This window comes from Pleurodeles waltl, chromosome 11, assembly GCF_031143425.1.
Source record: "Pleurodeles waltl isolate 20211129_DDA chromosome 11, aPleWal1.hap1.20221129, whole genome shotgun sequence".
NCBI lineage: Eukaryota > Metazoa > Chordata > Amphibia > Caudata > Salamandridae > Pleurodeles > Pleurodeles waltl.
The window spans coordinates 932,041,633-932,059,451 of NC_090450.1; the positions used below are offsets into that span (position 1 = coordinate 932,041,633).

The following is a 17,819-nucleotide window of genomic DNA, read 5'->3' on the forward strand; positions in this document are numbered from 1 at the left end:
AACAATCGTAATGGCTTCTGGGTAAAATTGGCATCAAAGGGTGTATCTGAGAGCCCAAGAGAATGTCGTAGGATATACTCAAGGCGTCGGCTATATTCAGTTTAAAGATACATTAATTCAACAGGGCACCCGCAATGTAGCTTCCATTAAGAGGTATAGCTCACCTTAGGGTTGGGTGTTAATGGAATAGCCACTAAATCCTGGAGGGAAAGCAGAATGCAGCGGAAAATCCACCAGTTACATTTTTACTACAATACTGTATGGTTCAGAAAAAAAATCACCAGGGGATTTTCCTCTATAGCTATCACCTCCTTCATAAAGTAAAAAAGGTTTAAATTGCTTACCAACTCAAAACCAAACTCAGCCCTCTGGGAAATTGTGTAGTCTATTTTATCATTACGTGCATTTACTTGCATTGCTTTCCTATATCAAAATGTTTCCTTGTTGAGTTTGAAAGAAAGTAAAGGCTTGGTAGTGTTTCCCCTACCTTGACTATCCATTCTCTCTCCTTTCAGATACCTTACCTGCTTCTGAGCTCTTCCGCATCCGACACGAGGCCGAGAATGTGTCCCGTATTCTTCGGAGAAAGCATTGAGGTCAACCCTGAATCCGTACAAGAAATAAGGTGACACCACTGTGGTATTGTCATCCTTATTATTGCTGTTTTGGTATTTGCCTATCTTTTACCCTAAATGTATTGTTGGGATGTTCTTTATGGGATGGTTGGAATGGTGTGGCTTGAAGGTTGGCAGTTAGAGTCAACTTCACAACCACTTTTTATACAAAAATCTTCAGTGTCATGTTGGCATGTATAATGTGAAGTCCTGAGGCTTGGATTGATTGGCTGTCACCTACCTGTTTCCAGGAGTGGTTGACCATACCCTCTTCTTTACTACTTGCTAAACTCACTGTCAACATGATGGACCTCAGAGAAACCTGGTTGGGTGATAACGCAATCACCTATGCTGACCATTTTTCACCACTGGTTGCAAGATGTTCGACTGGAGTGGAGAATCAAGCGGCTCCTCTTTGCTGCAGTTATCTATGGTACAAAGGCCCTGGCTCTTCATCCTTGGAGAAGTTCTTGAACTGACCTTGTACCACCAGAGAGCCAAGAACATCCTTATAGCGGGTGACTTCAGTATGTGGATGGACAGACCAGAATCGCGACAACTCGCATCTTCTTGAAACCATGCAGGCCTTTGCCTTCAGTTAGGCAGTGACCAGCTGCATTCAATACTGGAGGACTAGGGTAAAATGCACACGTTTTGTTAATTTGGCCTATTCCACAATCCAGATGTAGGTTCTGCAGTTTCTGTTTACTGCTTCAACTGTTGTGAGCAGCTGGGATAGTGTATGGAAGGGCCCATCAAGGCACAGACAGAACGTGAAGTGCACACAGGGAAATGAAGCAGGTTTAATGTTTGAGTGCTCTAACTACAGAAGTCTAAAACTTTAAAGAAGACATAATTAGCATAAATGTTTGTAACTGGACATCAATAGTTGTGCAGATTTCCCTAAATATTAAGCAAATTTGCATTAAAGCAGCCCTTGAGCATGAGAGCGAGATCTAGCCAGCCCTAGATTTACCTGGGCAAGGCATGGTTTACTGAACAGGGAACATGGCAGCTAGCTAGTGTGCAGGCCGCGAGTGCTCCACCTCTCCATCAATAAGATCTGAGGCGGCCGTGTAATTCAGGCACGCCTGCCTCAGAGGTTTGTCGATAGCGCTGGTGGAACTGCATGGGCGGCCGTATTCAGGACTGCTGTCCCCCTCAGCACAGCGAGAGAGAGGCGCTCCGACTCCTTTGGTTGTGAGCCACCTCAGGAATGAGCCAGGATCGGCATGCCATGGCCCAGATTGGCTTCCGGGGCCCAGTGAGCAGGGTCAGCACAAGCCGGTCTCCACCATTCTGCCTTGTGCCTGCAGGCTCGAGAAGCATAACAGAGCAGAGCCCTATGTCTCTCTCACACATGAGCCCTGTGAGGGGTTCTGCAAGCATGGTCGGGCGCAGAGTCAAGTCTAGATATAAGTGAGCTGCCAACTCACCTGCTGCATCGACCTCTAGGAGGGCCCCGGGCACCAAAACTGATTCATCATCGTCAGGACCATTAGGACCACCAGACTTTGAGACAGTAAGTCCCCGGAGAAGTGGGGTCATGCCACAAGAAATAATCAAGCTGGGTTAGGTCTGTTGCGGTTGGAAGGAAAAAGGCACAGTGGGGTTATCCCACCCACGCAAGAAGATTTGGGACATATTGATGGCATTGCGAATATAGTTGGGGGAGGAGCCAAACTTACATCTTCTCTTAGGTTTAAGATTCAAAAAACGTTGGACCACCCTAGATGGACACGTCCCACCCTAGTTTGACAGGGTAAATGTCACACACTTTCCTGACCCAGAGAAACTTAACTTGCCTCAGGTAGCTATGGGGGAGGTCTCGGTCTCAGCACATACTAACAGGTTTCAAACCCTTGCACAACTAGATGAGGGGACGGAGGAAGCAGTAGCCATAAAAAACATAGCACCTCAGGAGAGCAAGGACAGCCCACCAGAATTATTGAAGGCTGGGGAGAACGAGGGTCTAGAATCTTTACTCCGTTCCTTGACGAAAGAGGTTAAGGATAGATTTGAGATCTCCAAGCGCAATCAAGTAAAAATTCAGTGCTCTTGTGATAGCTTGGATAAGAAGTTTACTGTGCTCTCCAAGGGGCATATTTATACTCTGTTTGTGCCGTATTTGCGTCGTTTTTTTTAACGCAAAGCTAACTCCATATTTATACTTTGGCGTTAGACCCGTCTAGCACCAAAGATCTTGGAGTTTGCGTCATTTTTTTGCGTGGACACATACCTTGCGTTAATGATATGCAAGGTCGGCGTTCCCTTCTAAAAAATGACTCTAAGGCATGTGCGCCTTATTTAAACTCCCGTGCAAAAATGACGCACGGGAGTGGGCGGGCCTTAAAAAATGACGTCCAGACGCTTTTGCGTCATTTTTTAACGCCTGGTCAGGGCAGGCGTTAAGGGACCTGTGGGCTCGGAAGGAGCCCAGAGGTGCCCTCCCATGCCCCCAGGGACACCCCCTGCCACCCTTGCCCACCCCAGGAGGACGCCCAAGGATGGAGGGACCCATCCCAGGGAACTTAAGGTAAGTTCAGGTAAGTATTTTTTTTGTTTTTGTTTTTGTGGCATGGGGGGCCTGATTTGTGCCCCCCTACATGCCACTATGCCCAATGGCCATGCCCAGGGGACATAAGTCCCCTGGGCATGGCCATTGGGCAAGGGGGCATGACTCCTGTCTGTGCTAAGACAGGAGTCATTTCAATGGGGGTTGGGAGTAAAAAAAAATGGCGCAAATCGGGTTGAGGCCAATATTTTGCCTCAGACCTGACTTGCCCCATTTTTTGACGCCCAAGCTCCATTTTCCCCTACGCCGGCGCTGCCTGGTGTGGGTCATTTTTTTTGACGCACACCAGTCAGCTGCGCCGGCTAACGTCATTCAATAAATAAGGCGCCCGCATGGCGCTTTGGAATGGCGTTAGCCGGCGTTAAAATTTTTGACGCACAACTGCATTGGCGCAGTTGTGCGTCAAAAAGTATAAATATGGCCCCAAGAGTTTGAGTAGTATGGAGACCTCTCTATGGGCATTAAGGGAGGAGGTTGAGGACAATAGTAAGGAGATTCATACCTTGAAATTAGGAGGAAAAGAACTAGGGGACAAACTAGAAGCTTTGGAAAACAACTCTAAGCAAGATAATCTAAGATTTTTGAACATCTCAGAGGGAGCAGAAGGTGGCGACATTAAAGGTTTCACTATAATGTTAATTAAGGCACATATTCCTTTAGTCGCCTCACTGGACCTCGAATCAAAAATACAGAGAATACATTGGGATCCCTTTAGAACCAACACTAGCAGAGAAATGCCTAGGAACATTTTGGTCAACTTTCGCTCCTATGCAGTTAAGGAACAGATGGTCTCTGCGGCCCTGAAAGCAAAGAGCTTTAAGGAGGGGGATTGGCATTTCCTTATTAGATCTGACATCTCTAAGACTACCCTTACCCGCCAATGGGAACTGGGGAGGAATATATAGGAACTGAAGTCACTAGGTGCAACACCGCAATTGAAGTTCCCAGCCACTCTTAGGGTAATGTGGAACAACAAAATGTTTAATGTTAGCGAGCCCTCAGAGGTAGAGAGCTTGATAAAGCAGACTAAAACAAAGAAATAGCTGCAGCGGAGAGGTGGATCTCAAAGGATATGGGTAATTTTGGATAAAGGGAGGGTTCCCCCAGGTTAGAAGGGTGGGTATGGGGTGCACACTTTTGAGGGGGAAATTTGCACAGGTGGTAGAGGTTAGGATATTGGTAGGCACAGGGTGGGGAGCATGTGGGAGAAAAACAAAAAAATGATAGTCTTCGTCCATGGCAAAGATAATGATCTCATGAGGGTAACATTTGAGATAGTAAGAATATAATTAAGGAACAAGCTAAAGATTGTAGCCTGAAGATTTTAACTTGGAATGTAAACAAACATAGGGTGGTTGGCAGAAGGAGGAAGATTTTGGAACACTTAAATCAATTGGATAGTGATATTATTTTATTACAATAAACTCATTTACGTCTGGAGGAATGGAAGGAAGTATTAAAATCTCAGAGATGGATTAGTCAGTTTGCAGGTTCAGATCAAAATTGTAGTGTCAAAGGGTTGGCTATTATAGTGAAAAGATCGGTGCAAGCCAGTTTGGCTAAGTGCCAATATTAAAATATTTGGTGTGGGATACATATATGTGGAGTACTATGGCCCCAACTCAGATGATCCCACTCCTCTTTCGGAGTTGTATTCACACTTAGCAGGAAGCGGAAACTATATGGCCGGTGACTTTAATGTTGTATTAGACTCCGTTCTGGACAAGTCCACTTCTAGACCAACAGCTAATTGCCCAAAGATGCAGGAGTGTATTCATAGGATGATGAGGAATTTGGGCCTTTTGGACGTTTGGGGTAGGAGGGAGAGTCACAGAAGAGAATACACTTATTTTAATAAGAAGTACGGCCACGCCTCGAGGATAGATTTTAAAAAATAGATTCTAGATTGAGGAACAAGGCTAAGGGGATATCTTATTGTCCTCACATCTGTCAGATCACACTGCTGTGCAACTGGAGTTGCAATAGGTTCACCCTTCCTTTCTTCCTAGGCGGATCCTTGATAGATTGCTCTTAGGGGAGAAGAAATTGGTTTTGCAGTTGAAACGTGATACCCTAGACTTTTGTTTTAGCTCAATGAAGGTTCAGCCCCTATCCATGTTAAATGGGACACATATAAAGCTTTTATCCGGGAAGGCTGATTAGCCTGGCTGCCTCTAGAAAGAAAGAGAAGAGTAATAGGCTAAGGGAATTAGAGCGTAATATAGCTGAAGCCTGTAAGGCTCTGATTGTTGCAGGGATCCCACCATCCAGGCGAATATACAAAATCGTATTAAGGAGCTCAAGGAAAGGGTTTATCCGGAAGAGGTGGGAAGCCAGTAAGATCATATTTATTTCACAAGGAGGATACAGTAACAACAGTTTTATAGGTCAGAGGGTCACGCACATCCTTCATAGAGATCTTTGTACAAGTCAGAAAGCACATTTTGGCATTGATATCTCATCTCTTTGTACTTCTGAGATCTACATTAGTTACTAATAGCACTTATATTTTATAATATCAAGCGACCACTCCGTTCGAAGTATCTGAGCCAGTCCTTTGGTAATGGGAAGGCACTACTGCCAGTCAGTGGCAAGGCCTATTACAGTAGAGTGCTGGGACTGCCCCACTCGGTCCCAAGAGTTGAGACTACGCTTCATTCCATTATGTAACTGTTAAATAATGCAGATCTTTAGGTAAAATGTCATAACCTTGCTGACTACTAAGAGCGTCGTTTAAAATATGGTGGTAAGATGGCATCTTTAAAAAAAAAAGCGTTGGATGTCCTACCCTGTTTAGGGCATAGCTTCTGACACTGGTAGCGTTCGGCCACTTCAGCAAAAAACATAACAAACGTCCCACACACAATGGCAGAAAACTTCCGAGACATTTATGTTTTATTTTTCAGAAACAAAACCCCTTTTCAGGAGTTTGTTCCTGAAAAACAAAACATATATATGGCAACATTTCTGGTAATGTGTTTCCTCCAAAAGTGCCCTCGCAGTACCGCAGTGCGCAGTTTGGGTAAAAAAGTTCCCTACAGGAGCAGGCAAGAACTCTATGGCAGGCCAGCCGCTGTGCAGCTGTGGAGTTACCACTGTCACGGTCCATCAGAACCCAACCCATCACACTTTATGTGAGGCACTAAGGGCCTTCTTTACAAGGCCATTGGGCCACCCTTGAGTTTTTTTTTTTTAATGCAACGGTGGAGCAAGCAGTGCTTTACACTGCTCCACATTTACAAACTGATGCATTGGGCCCAATGCATCAGTTTGTAAAGCCTTGCGTCACATTATACCTGCGCCAGGTATAAAATATGCAAGGTAGGCATTCCCACAGGAAAAGCCACGCAGAACTGACGCAGTGAAATTTACAACATTTCACTGCATCATTCTGAGACTTCACTGCATCAGAATTACACCACCTGCTCAGAGCAGGCATAAAACCGACGCAGCACTTTTCTCAACGAGGGCCTCTTGGCATTGCTGGAGTTGCGTCATTTTTTTTACACTAGTCCAGCAACGCATGTGCTGAGCTCCAGAGATGCGTCAGAAATTCTGACGCATCTGTGATAACGTGCGCCATTGAGCTCTGTATTGTAAATATAGCGCATCCATGGTGTCGTTAGGGAGTGGTAGGGCAGCACAAGAAATCTGACGCATCAGAGCTGATGCATCAGATTCTTGTAAATGAGGACCTAAGTGTGCCTTGCATTAGTGCGGCACCCAGCGGGAGGGCGTCCTGGGCCAGTTGCGAAATCTACCCATGTATCCAAGGGTCAGAAGAGATGTGGGCTGCCAGGGTGTGGGAGTCACAAATATTGTCACAGTGTTATTGTAGTATTCTGTCCGCTATGCCTCTTCCACCTGGACGCAGGTGGTTGTTGTTTGTTTGGTACTTGTTTTGTATTGAAAATTCCATAAATAAAGGCTTTTAAAAAAAAGTATGTCTTGCACTACCTCGACCTCGCCATCACTTCCCAGTGGTCCTGATGCGAGATGGACTGTCCCAAATAGCATCATCATGGCATTCATGGGAGCATCTTTTCTGAGATGAGGTGCCCAAACAGACAGTGTTTTTCCTCACCCTTGTTTCCCCTCCACCATTGATAAATCCAAAATCTTCAAATCAACAGGAGCTGCAGTCACACTTTCAAAGGGTTGTTTACCAATATATCTGTGAAAGGCAATGATGACCGCCTTTTTTTAGAAGGGAGGCAACAGCAGAATTGCCAGTAAATTGGGGTTCCAAAAATTCAGAACAACCCTAGCCCAGAAGAAGTCCTACATACATCTGAAGTCATATCACCGCCTGAAATTCACTGATCTCTCAATCTTAAAACGAAACTGTTAAGAATGTATTCCCCATTAATAAGCTAGACGCCAATCTGAGGTAAGTTGAAGTTTACTCATTAAGACGAGGAGTACAGGAACTACCAGCCTCAACAAAGCTCTCTTCGTCAGTAACTGCCAACCCCAGAACCTTTCTTTGATGACCTAGCAAAAGTTTGATTTTCGATCGAGGCAATCTACCTTTGAGTTATGATCTGTTCTACTCCCTCGTACTCACTTTAAATTAGCCAGACTCCGATCACAGGTCAGTTGAAGTTTATTCATTAAGACAAGATGTACAGACACCACCAACCTCAACACAGCTCTCTTCATCAGAAGGTGCTAACCCCAGAACCTTCCTTTGATGACCTAGCAAAAGTTCCAAAGGCCCTGACACAGCTCTGACACCCATAACATAAAAACAGATCATAACAGAAACCCTCCCTCCTCACCTTCAGAAAGACTCAAAAGCCCCTATTTTCCATCTACTCCTGAAAATATGCCACCAAGCCCTACATTAGACTGTTAAATAAATAAATTAAAAAACATGGGGCCATATTTATACCTTTTGACGCAAAACTGCGCTAACGCAGTTTTGCGTCAAAAAAATTAGCGCCGGCTAACGCCATTCTGAAGCACCATGCGGGCGCCGTATTTAATCAATGACGTTAGCCGGCGTTAGCCGCCGGCGCTGCCTGGTGTGCGTGAAAAAAAACGACGTACACCAGGCAGCGCCGGCGTAGGGGGATATGGAGCTTGGGCGGCAAAAAATGGGGCAAGTCAGGCTGAGGCAAATTTTTCGCCTCAACCCGATTTGCGCCATTTTTTTCGACTCCCAACCCCTATAGAAATGACTCCTGTCTTAGCAAAGACAGGAGTCATGCCCCCTTGCCCAATGGCCATGCCCAGGAGATGTCCCCTGGGCATTGTCATTGGGCATAGTGGCATGTAGGGGGGCACAAATCAGGCCCCCCTATGCCACAATTTGTTTTAAAAAAAATACTTACCGGAACTTACCTTAATGTCCCTGGGATGGGTCCCTCCAGCCTTGGGTGTCCTCCTGGGGTGGGCAAGGGTGACAGGGGGTGTCCCTGGGGGCATGGGAGGGCACCTCTGGGCTCCTTCCGAGCCCACAGGTCCCTTAACGCCTGCCTTGTCCAGGCGCTAAAAAACGGCGCAAAAGCGGCCGTACGTCATTTTTTTTGACCCGCCCACTCCCGGGCGTGAATTTTGCCCGGGAGTGTAAATACGGCGCACATGGCTCGGAGTCAATTTTTTAGACGGGAACGCCTACCTTGCATATCATTAACGCAAAGTAGGTGTCCACGCTAAAAAATGACGCAAACTCCATTGACTTTGACGCGAGACGCGTCTAACGCCAAAGTATAAATATGGAGTTAGTTTTGCGTCGGAATTTCGTTAAAAAAAACTACGCAATTCCGGCGCAAACAGAGTATAAATATGCCCCATGGTGTCAGGGATGAGCCACGGTGGAGGTCATAAATCAAAAAGAGCAATTGGAAGTGATCTAGCCATGTTGACTCTTTCTTTCCATGAGCTAAAAAACTAAATTATGGTAAAAAGACAGTGGGGCTGCTCAGTTGGGTGAGTGATAGGTCCCCACAGCCTTAATTTCTTCTGAGATATAATAAATGAGTACCATTGAGTTTTACCCCAATAGCAACTATTAGTCAAGGCCCAAGAGGCAATGAAGTTTATGATGGGTGCTATACAAACAGTGAATACAAAATACAAATATTGTTAAAGTCGGAAGAGATAATTTGCCTCCTGTGCTATTATTGGACGACAGGCATCTAATGAGTCGTAGGTATGTTTATTGTCTCTTACAACAGCCTTCTCAAACTTCTCGCATTTTCTTATCTTTTCTTCCACAGATGTAACTCAGAGGTAAAATATGACTCAGAAAAGCACTACAGTGACCACATCTTCTACGCCCAGGTCCCTACAGTCACCTCATACAGCGAAACAGTCATTGCTACCCCAAACTGCACGTGGAGGAATTATAAGTCACAGCTGGTCTTTGAACCTCGACAAAAGCCCTTACGGTTCCAGACCACAACCATCATCTTCCCAAAGCACACCAAGAACATTTACAGGACCACCCTGAACTACACCTTTGGGGGTAGTAAACGGTGGTTTGCCTCGAGCGTGCAACTACAGCACTGTGAGGAAACCAGTCCGTGCATGATATACACAGAGCACCTCTAACATCAAACAATGGAACCATAAAGCTGGAGTTTGTTGAGTTGGACGCAAGGTCCAGATGTGGTCAGAAGGCATTCAGGCAGTTCGATGTTCATGCAATTCGAAAATAAGATGAATTTTATTTCTTCGTTGTACTACTTGGCGGAAACTGTCAACCTCATGCGCTCTTAATCCTTTTCTGATGGACTTAAATTCTACGGCCTTTGGTGATGCTTCTTGCCTGTTTCATGCAAGGAAGATGTAAAAAAAGTACTCGTGCTTCCTATAACTCAAACTGGTTCCGATAATTGAAATCCATCAGTCTGTATCATATGGCATCATGGTACTTTTCTTGGTGGTCATCCACATTCTGGTGTTTGGAAATTTATCATGTACCTCAAATGGATTTGTAAGCATAAAAACATTCAGTGCCATTAATGGAAACTAACATGTTCCCCTGGCAATAATTTCAGGAGTTACTTGAAGACTGCTGAGGTCTGAGCAATCAGAGCGGCACCTGCATTAGTACCAGTAGCAACTGCTTTTAAGGGACTGCAACCTGATAGTAGATGGAGCAATGTGCAAAAGGAAATACTCAAGATATGTGATTCACTGCCATCGATTGAATCATCATATGGCATTGTCATGATCTGTCACATATTTTACTTCTTGGTGCAGGACTACTAGCAGTCTATTTTACACATACACAGTAAATATTAAAATTGAACTTTTTTGGGATTGTTTTTGTCAGTAGGTAAAGAACATTTTAGATTTCAATACACCCCTCAGATTTCGAAAAAAGATAGCTAGGGTTGTTAATACATCTCCTTTCAGAAAACTACATTGTAGCATCACAGAATTTTCAAAGTAGACAAAATATAAACGTTTGTCAAAGTTAAAAGATTTGCCGAAAAATAATGTCAGCAAATGTCATTGTGCAAAAGACCCAATGAAAGATATTTAAGGCGAGACATAATAAAAAAATGAAAAGTGCCTGTAAAAGGAAAAAAAAATAGGTCTAGTGAGGCCAAAAATGCAAGGAATTTGAGTAGCAAAAATTGCAGGTAATATCGCAGATAATCATTTTGTATACACATTCTTACAATAGCCAATGTCCAGTGTCATAACCATTGAATCAGTAATGGGTCATACTTTTTGTTAGATTGGCATCCTCAAATATGAAAAATTAAAATCATTTTCAGGCAAAAAGCAAATTCCTAAAAAGCACCGAGGTGCCAAAGGAACCAAGACCATGCCTAATGTCTGGTTGTCTTGAAGGATTTAAACGAGGCGTTCAAACTATATTCCATAAATGTCAGCGTCATGCCACGTTTTAGGAAAACCACTGATTATGGGAATGATTCACATTCAAAATCATTGTATGTAAATTTATACTTTGTAAATCTGGCATGAATCTGGCTTTTGTGGATCAGCATGGTCACTCAGGGATTAAATGTTCCATTTGAGACCAACGTTTTATTTGCAGTTATCTGTCATGGGCATATCACAAAAATACAGAAGAACATATATTTGCACCATGTTGTGTGATGTGCAAGTCCACCAGCAAGACTAGAGGCACTCCTTCAATTTCATTCTCACCTTACCTATTTTAAATTGCCTGCATTTGGCCCCCTGATAAAGAGAAAATATACATTTTTTTTCTCTGATTCTGTAATAGAAACAAACACCAGCAATAAGGATTCCACAATGCTCTGTTTGTTTGATGTAACAGTTAGTTTTAGGTGAATTGTGACATCATTTAATAGATGGGCTCTGACACCTCCCCTGCTGCTTCTGTCATTCCTCCCGAAGACACTAGCAACGTTTCGTCCACGGGTGTCAAAAGAGAAACAAGGAATAAGTTCAGGGCACAAAGAAGGAAACTGAATGTTGTTAGTTCTTGTAGAAGCTGGTCTACATTCATGAACGATTGGTCCTTGTCAACCATTCTTTTCTAATCAGAGTGGCACAGCATAGCGCCACGGAAATGATAACCACGGCTTAAAGAGATGAAGAGCCAAAGTAAATAGAGAGGAAAAAGGGCCCTGAGAAAGGGGTGTGGAGGTGATTAAAAAAAAGAGAACCGAAAGGGATGAGATGGAATCAAAGGGAGATAGTGAATAAAGTAAAGAAGGACGGATTAAAAAAAGAAACAGAAAAAGGTTATCTTAGAAAGGAAAACAGGAAAGAATGAAATATATGATTATGAAACAAAAGAAGGTAAGGAACTGATATAGAAGAGATGATAGGAAGAAAAGAGGAAGGCTGAAAAAGAAAAAAGGCAATACAAAAAGGGAAAATCATAAAAGGTTGAGGGAAAAGACAAAAAAAGATTAAAATAGAATTGAAGAAATTAAATTGGAAATCAAAACTGAGTCCATGTATTGAAGAAAGAGATTAATGGTGGAAAGTGATGCGGTATGACACTGGAGGTTGGAACATTAGTGGGAAGTGGGAAGGAGGTTAATACCAACAATGGCATATTAGAATGACAAAATATGATATTTAAATTTGTAATCATGAAATCCCTCTTAAAGATGGGCATGCTAAATAGTTTGTCGGCTTCCAATGAACTGTGTAGAAGTCATTCATCACCATTACCAATTACAGCTGTGGTTGGACTGAAAGCTGTCCTTCTTTTGTACATTCCCAAAATCCACAATGGTGGGAACCAGTTGTTTGTGTTTATGTTTATAGACTATTTATTTTCCATGGGATTAATAATAAAAAGTCTGTTTGTATGCAGGGATGGATGAGTGAGAGATGTTTAATGGCTCTACATGTTTTCAATCATCTTATTGTGGAATCGTCAATTAAAATGTTGATAGAATACATTTGATATTATTAACTCTAGTTGGCAATCTATCTGGCAGTGCCATTAAAGAAATGTGACTTTGCATTGTTACTTTACTAGAAAATATTAGGCAACTTACTAAAATGCACCTGTGTCTGCTTAGCCTTATCCATTGTGCTGTCTCAATACCTTTCTCAGCCAATATAATAATATGTAAAATATCCTAATATCTAAATTGTGCTCTGCCCTGGGCTTTTAAATATGTGAATGGTCAGAGATAGAAAATGCAACTGGCTCTTGCTTGCAGATGTATAATAATTTTATTTTTCTAAATACAGTTGTTGAAGTGCTCATGCAGCACTTTTAATATTGTATATGTGGAGGTCAGGTACTTAGCGATACACTCTTATTTTTGTATATACATTTCTTAATAATATCTTCTGGCACAACTAATAAAAATAATTTAATAAAAATGACAGTCTATCTTATTAAACTATTTTAAAGATATTTCAAGGTGATGTGTGTTCTTTCCTGCAATGTTATCAAACTCACATTTGAACATATGCCTACTGCCAAGTTAACCTACTTTCCAGCATCTTGTTGCACAGTTTGGTGTACTACCTCTCACCACTAAAATATTGTCATGTGGTTGCGTTCCAAAGCAGTGTGTCAAGCCAGTGAGAGAGTGTGGTTATGAAACTAATTTGAAGAGAGCCTCCTCGCATGCAGTGGGATATCATTTTGGAGTTTTGGGCACCTGTATGCAAAGGCCTGGCCACCTGTATACCTGTACCTTCACTTGATCTTCTGATCCGTTCTGTACCCAAGAGTGACTTCTAGGATATTCCTTGGAAGAATGCGGGTCTTAGATTAACAAAAGTCTTTCAATATTAGTGGATTCTTGAGGACTCTTGAACCTTAATACTGCACCATTTTATGAGTAATGCTTCCCCTAATTTAGCAGAATTCTATTCTAGGAAAAAAACACAGGGCAACATGATGCAGATCTGAAATCGATACCCTGTCGTGCTCAGTGCCATTCACATATCTAACAATGGGCCAAGACAAGTAAAAAAGAAAAATGACCACTAAGGGTATATTCTTGACTGTCATTATTCCTGAAATGTGCCTCGATGATGCTCAGGAAAGCCAAGATACACAAGACCTGAGCGGTAAAAAAATCTGTAACTCAATGGACCAAACAAAATTCTTTAAAATGACACTACAACCACAACCCATCTGCCACCTTCGGAAATAATGAGATTTCATAAAGAGGAGAATGACATGTATAGCAGTCAAAACAAAGGTTAGGAAATTTCGGCCAATGTGTAGAAGGGTTGGGACAGGACTGAGATCAGTGGTTCTTGCACATCTGTCAGCTGCCAAGACTCAAACAAGATGAAGCATGGATTTACAGTTTGCTATTTTCAGATGAATATGACTTGATCCTTAATTGGAGGCAATATGGAGATCAGCTGTGTCAATCGCTGCTTTCCCTCCTTTCAGCATGTCTCTCACATCACCACTAGGACAGAAGCCTAAGCTGCCAATAGCTAAGTTGCAATATCACCTGCGCCTTGCTCTCCCAAAAACTAATCCGAATGGTGCAAGGCTTCCGCGTGAGACTGCCAGATAATGCCCAAGGCTACAGAATCCCTGTGCTGAGAGCTCTCCACTGGCTGTTGGTGAGTGCTAGCATCAGCAAACATCAAACTCAAGATTCTTTGTGTACTTTGCACTGCACTTGAATCCTACTGGGCAGAGACCCAGGACACATACAGAAAGCAGGAGCCATCTCAAATGGCTCTAGCGGTTAAGGCTGGATGCTTAACAATGACCTTCGAACTGCCCTGTGCATTGTGGACATTGAGGGCCACATATATCAAACTTTCTCGTAGCGCAGCAAGCCACCTTGCTACGCTGCATGAAAGGGCAGGAATGCGCATTATTTAACATGATCCCACCCATTCCTGTCCTTGCGTTGCGCTGGCACACTTTTGGCTGCCTAGAACTACACAGGCAAGCTTGCACCGTGCTGCAAGGGTGCCTGTGTTATAGGCAGGATTGTTTTTGTCCAGGAAGGGCTCCTTCCTGCACAAACACACTCCTCAGAGGCATTTTCCTCTTTTGAAGTGTGCTGCAGAATACAGCACACTTCGAAAGAGGAAACAACGAGAAGAAACAAGGATATTTCTCCTTGTTGCACCTCCCCTGGCAAGGCATATCATTTTGACACATTCCCAGGTTTAACACCCTGGGGCAGAGTAACGCAAGGCAACGACTTGCACGACCTTGCATTACTCTAGATTTATCAAGTCATGCAGGACCAAGCAAGGTGTCCTTTTGTGGCTTGATAAATCTCAGGTTTTGCATCATTTTTGCACCCTTTTGAGTCATGCAAGGGTGATGCAAAACCCTTGATAAATGGGCCCCTGGGTGTGCTTAGGTGCCTGAGAGAGGTCAGCACCTGGTAGAATGGTACCTGGGAGAGAGGAGCTGTAGCACAGAGGATGCAGTGTATGACACAACTGTAGAAACATGTTTACCTTTATTAACCCCTTCGCTGCCAGGCCTTTTCCCCCCTCCTGTGCCGGGCCTTTTTTTGCCTATTTGGGGCAGTTCGCGCTTAGGCCCTCATAACTTTTTGTCCACATAAGCTAACCAAGCCAAATTTGCGTCCTTTTTTTCCAACATCCTAGGGATTCTAGAGGTACCCAGACTTTGTGGGTTCCCTTGAAGGAGGCCAAGAAATTGGCCAAAATACAGTGAAAATTTCGTTTTTTTCAAAAAAATTGGAAAAAGTGGCTGCAGAAGAAGGCTTGTGGTTTTTCCCCTGAAAATGGCATCAACAAAGGGTTTGCGGTGCTAAACTCAGCAGCTTCCCAGCTTTCAGGAACAGGCAGACTTGAATCAGAAAACCCAATTTTTCAACACAATTTTGGCATTTTACTGGGGCATACCCCATTTGTGCAATTTTTTGTGCTTTCAGCCTCCTTCCAGTCAGTGACAGGAATGGTCATGAAACCAATGCTGGATCCCAGAAACCTAAACATTTCTGAAAAGTAGACAAAATTCTGAATTCAGCAAGGGGTCATTTGTGTAGATCCTACAAGGGTTTCCTACAGAAAATAACAGCTGAAAAAGAAAAATATTGAAATTGAGGTGAAAAAACCATCAATTTTTCTCTACGTTTTACTCTGTAACTTTTCCCTGCAATGTCAGATTATCGAAAGCAATATACCGTTACGTCTGCTGGACTCCTCTGGTTGTGGGGATATATAGGGCTTGTAGGTTCATCAAGAACCCGAGGAACCCAGAGCCAATAAATGAGCTGCACCCTGCAGTGCGTTTTCATTCTATACCGGGTATACAGCAATTCATTTGCTGAAATATAAGGAGTAAAAAATTGCTATCAAGAAAACCTTTGAATTTCCAAAAAGGGCACAAGATAAGGTGTTGAGGAGCAGTGGTTATTTGCACATCTCTGAATTCCGGGGTGACCATAGTAGCACGTGAATTACAGGGAATTTCTCAAATAGATGTCTTTTTTACACACACTCCTATATTTGGAAGGAAAAAATGTAGAGAAAGACAAGGGGCAATAGTACTTGTTTTGCTAATCTATGTTCCCCCAAGTCTCCCGATAAAAATGGTACCTCACTTGTGTGGGTAGGCCTAGCACCCGCGACAGGATATGCCCCAAAACACAACATGGACACATCACAGAAAACAGAGGTGTTTTTAGCAAAGTGACTACCTGTAGATTTTGGCCTCTAGCTCAGCCGCCACCTAGGGAAACCTACCAAACCTGTGCATTTCTGAAAACTAGAGACCTAGGGGAATCCAAGGAGGGGTGACTTGCGGGGCTCGGACCAGGTTCTGTTACCCAGAATCCTTTGCAAACCTCAAAATTTGGCTAAAAAAACACATGTTCCTCACATTTCTGTGGCAGAAAGTTCTGGAATCTGAGAGGAGCCACAAATTTCCTTCCACCCAGCGTTCCCCCATGTCTCCCGATAAAAATGATACCTCACTTGTGTGGGTAGGCCTAGCGCCCGTGACAGGATATACCCCAAAACACAACGTGGACATATCACAGAAAACAGAGCTGTTTTTAGCAAAGTGACTACCTGTAGATTTTGGCCTCTAGCTCAGCCGCATCCTAGGGAAACCTACCAAACCTGTGCATTTCTGAAAACTAGAGACCTAGGGGAATCCAAGGAGGGGTGACTTGCGGGGCTCGGACCAGGTTCTGTTACCCAGAATCCTTTGCAAACCTCAAATTTTAGCTAAAAAAACACATGTTCCTCACATTTCTGTGGCAGAAAGTTCTGGAATCTGAGAGGAGCCACAAATTTCCTTCCACCCAGCGTTCCCCCACGTCTCCCGATAAAAATGATACCTCACTTGTGTGGGTAGGCCTAGCGCCCGCGACAGGATATGCCCCAAAACACAACGTGGACATATCACAGAAAACAGAGCTGTTTTTAGCAAAGTGACTACCTGTAGATTTTGGCCTCTAGCTCAGCCGCCACCTAGGGAAACCTACCAAACCTGTGCATTTCTGAAAACTAGAGACCTAGGGGAATCCAAGGAGGGGTGACTTGCGGGGCTCGGACCAGGTTCTGTTACCCAGAATCCTTTGCAAACCTCAAAATTTGGCTAAAAAAACACATGTTCCTCACATTTCTGTGGCAGAAAGTTCTGGAATCTGAGAGGAGCCACAAATTTCCTTCCACCCAGCGTTCCCCCATGTCTCCTGAGAAAAATGATACCTCACTTGTGTGGGTAGGCCTAGCGCCCGCGACAGGATATGCCCCAAAACACAACGTGGACATATCACAGAAAACAGAGCTGTTTTTAGCAAAGTGACTACCTGTAGATTTTGGCCTCTAGCTCAGCCGCCACCTAGGGAAACCTACCAAACCTGTGCATTTCTGAAAACTAGAGACCTAGGGGAATCCAAGGAGGGGTGACTTGCGGGGCTCGGACCAGGTTCTGTTACCCAGAATCCTTTGCAAACCTCAAAATTTGGCTAAAAAAACACATGTTCCTCACATTTCTGTGGCAGAAAGTTCTGGAATCTGAGAGGAGCCACAAATTTCCTTCCACCCAGCGTTCCCCCACGTCTCCCGATAAAAATGATACCTCACTTGTGTGGGTAGGCCTAGCGCCCGCGACAGGATATGCCCCAAAACACAACGTGGACATATCACAGAAAACAGAGCTGTTTTTAGCAAAGTGACTACCTGTAGATTTTGGCCTCTAGCTCAGCCGCCACCTAGGGAAACCTACCAAACCT

General features: G+C 43.7%; 1 protein-coding gene across 1 annotated transcript in view; it reads left to right on the forward strand.

Annotated features, from left to right (window-relative positions):
- RFLNA (refilin A) overlaps nt 1-13,024 on the forward strand; it is a 71,694-nt gene extending 58,670 nt beyond the window's left edge. Inside the window, exons 3-4 of the mRNA XM_069215019.1 lie at nt 516-625; nt 9,414-13,024. Coding sequence (XP_069071120.1) covers nt 516-625; nt 9,414-9,747 — 444 coding nt within the window. The 3' untranslated portion in view covers nt 9,748-13,024. The remainder of the gene's footprint in view (nt 1-515; nt 626-9,413) is intronic.
- The last annotated feature ends 4,795 nt before the right edge of the window (nt 13,025-17,819 follow it).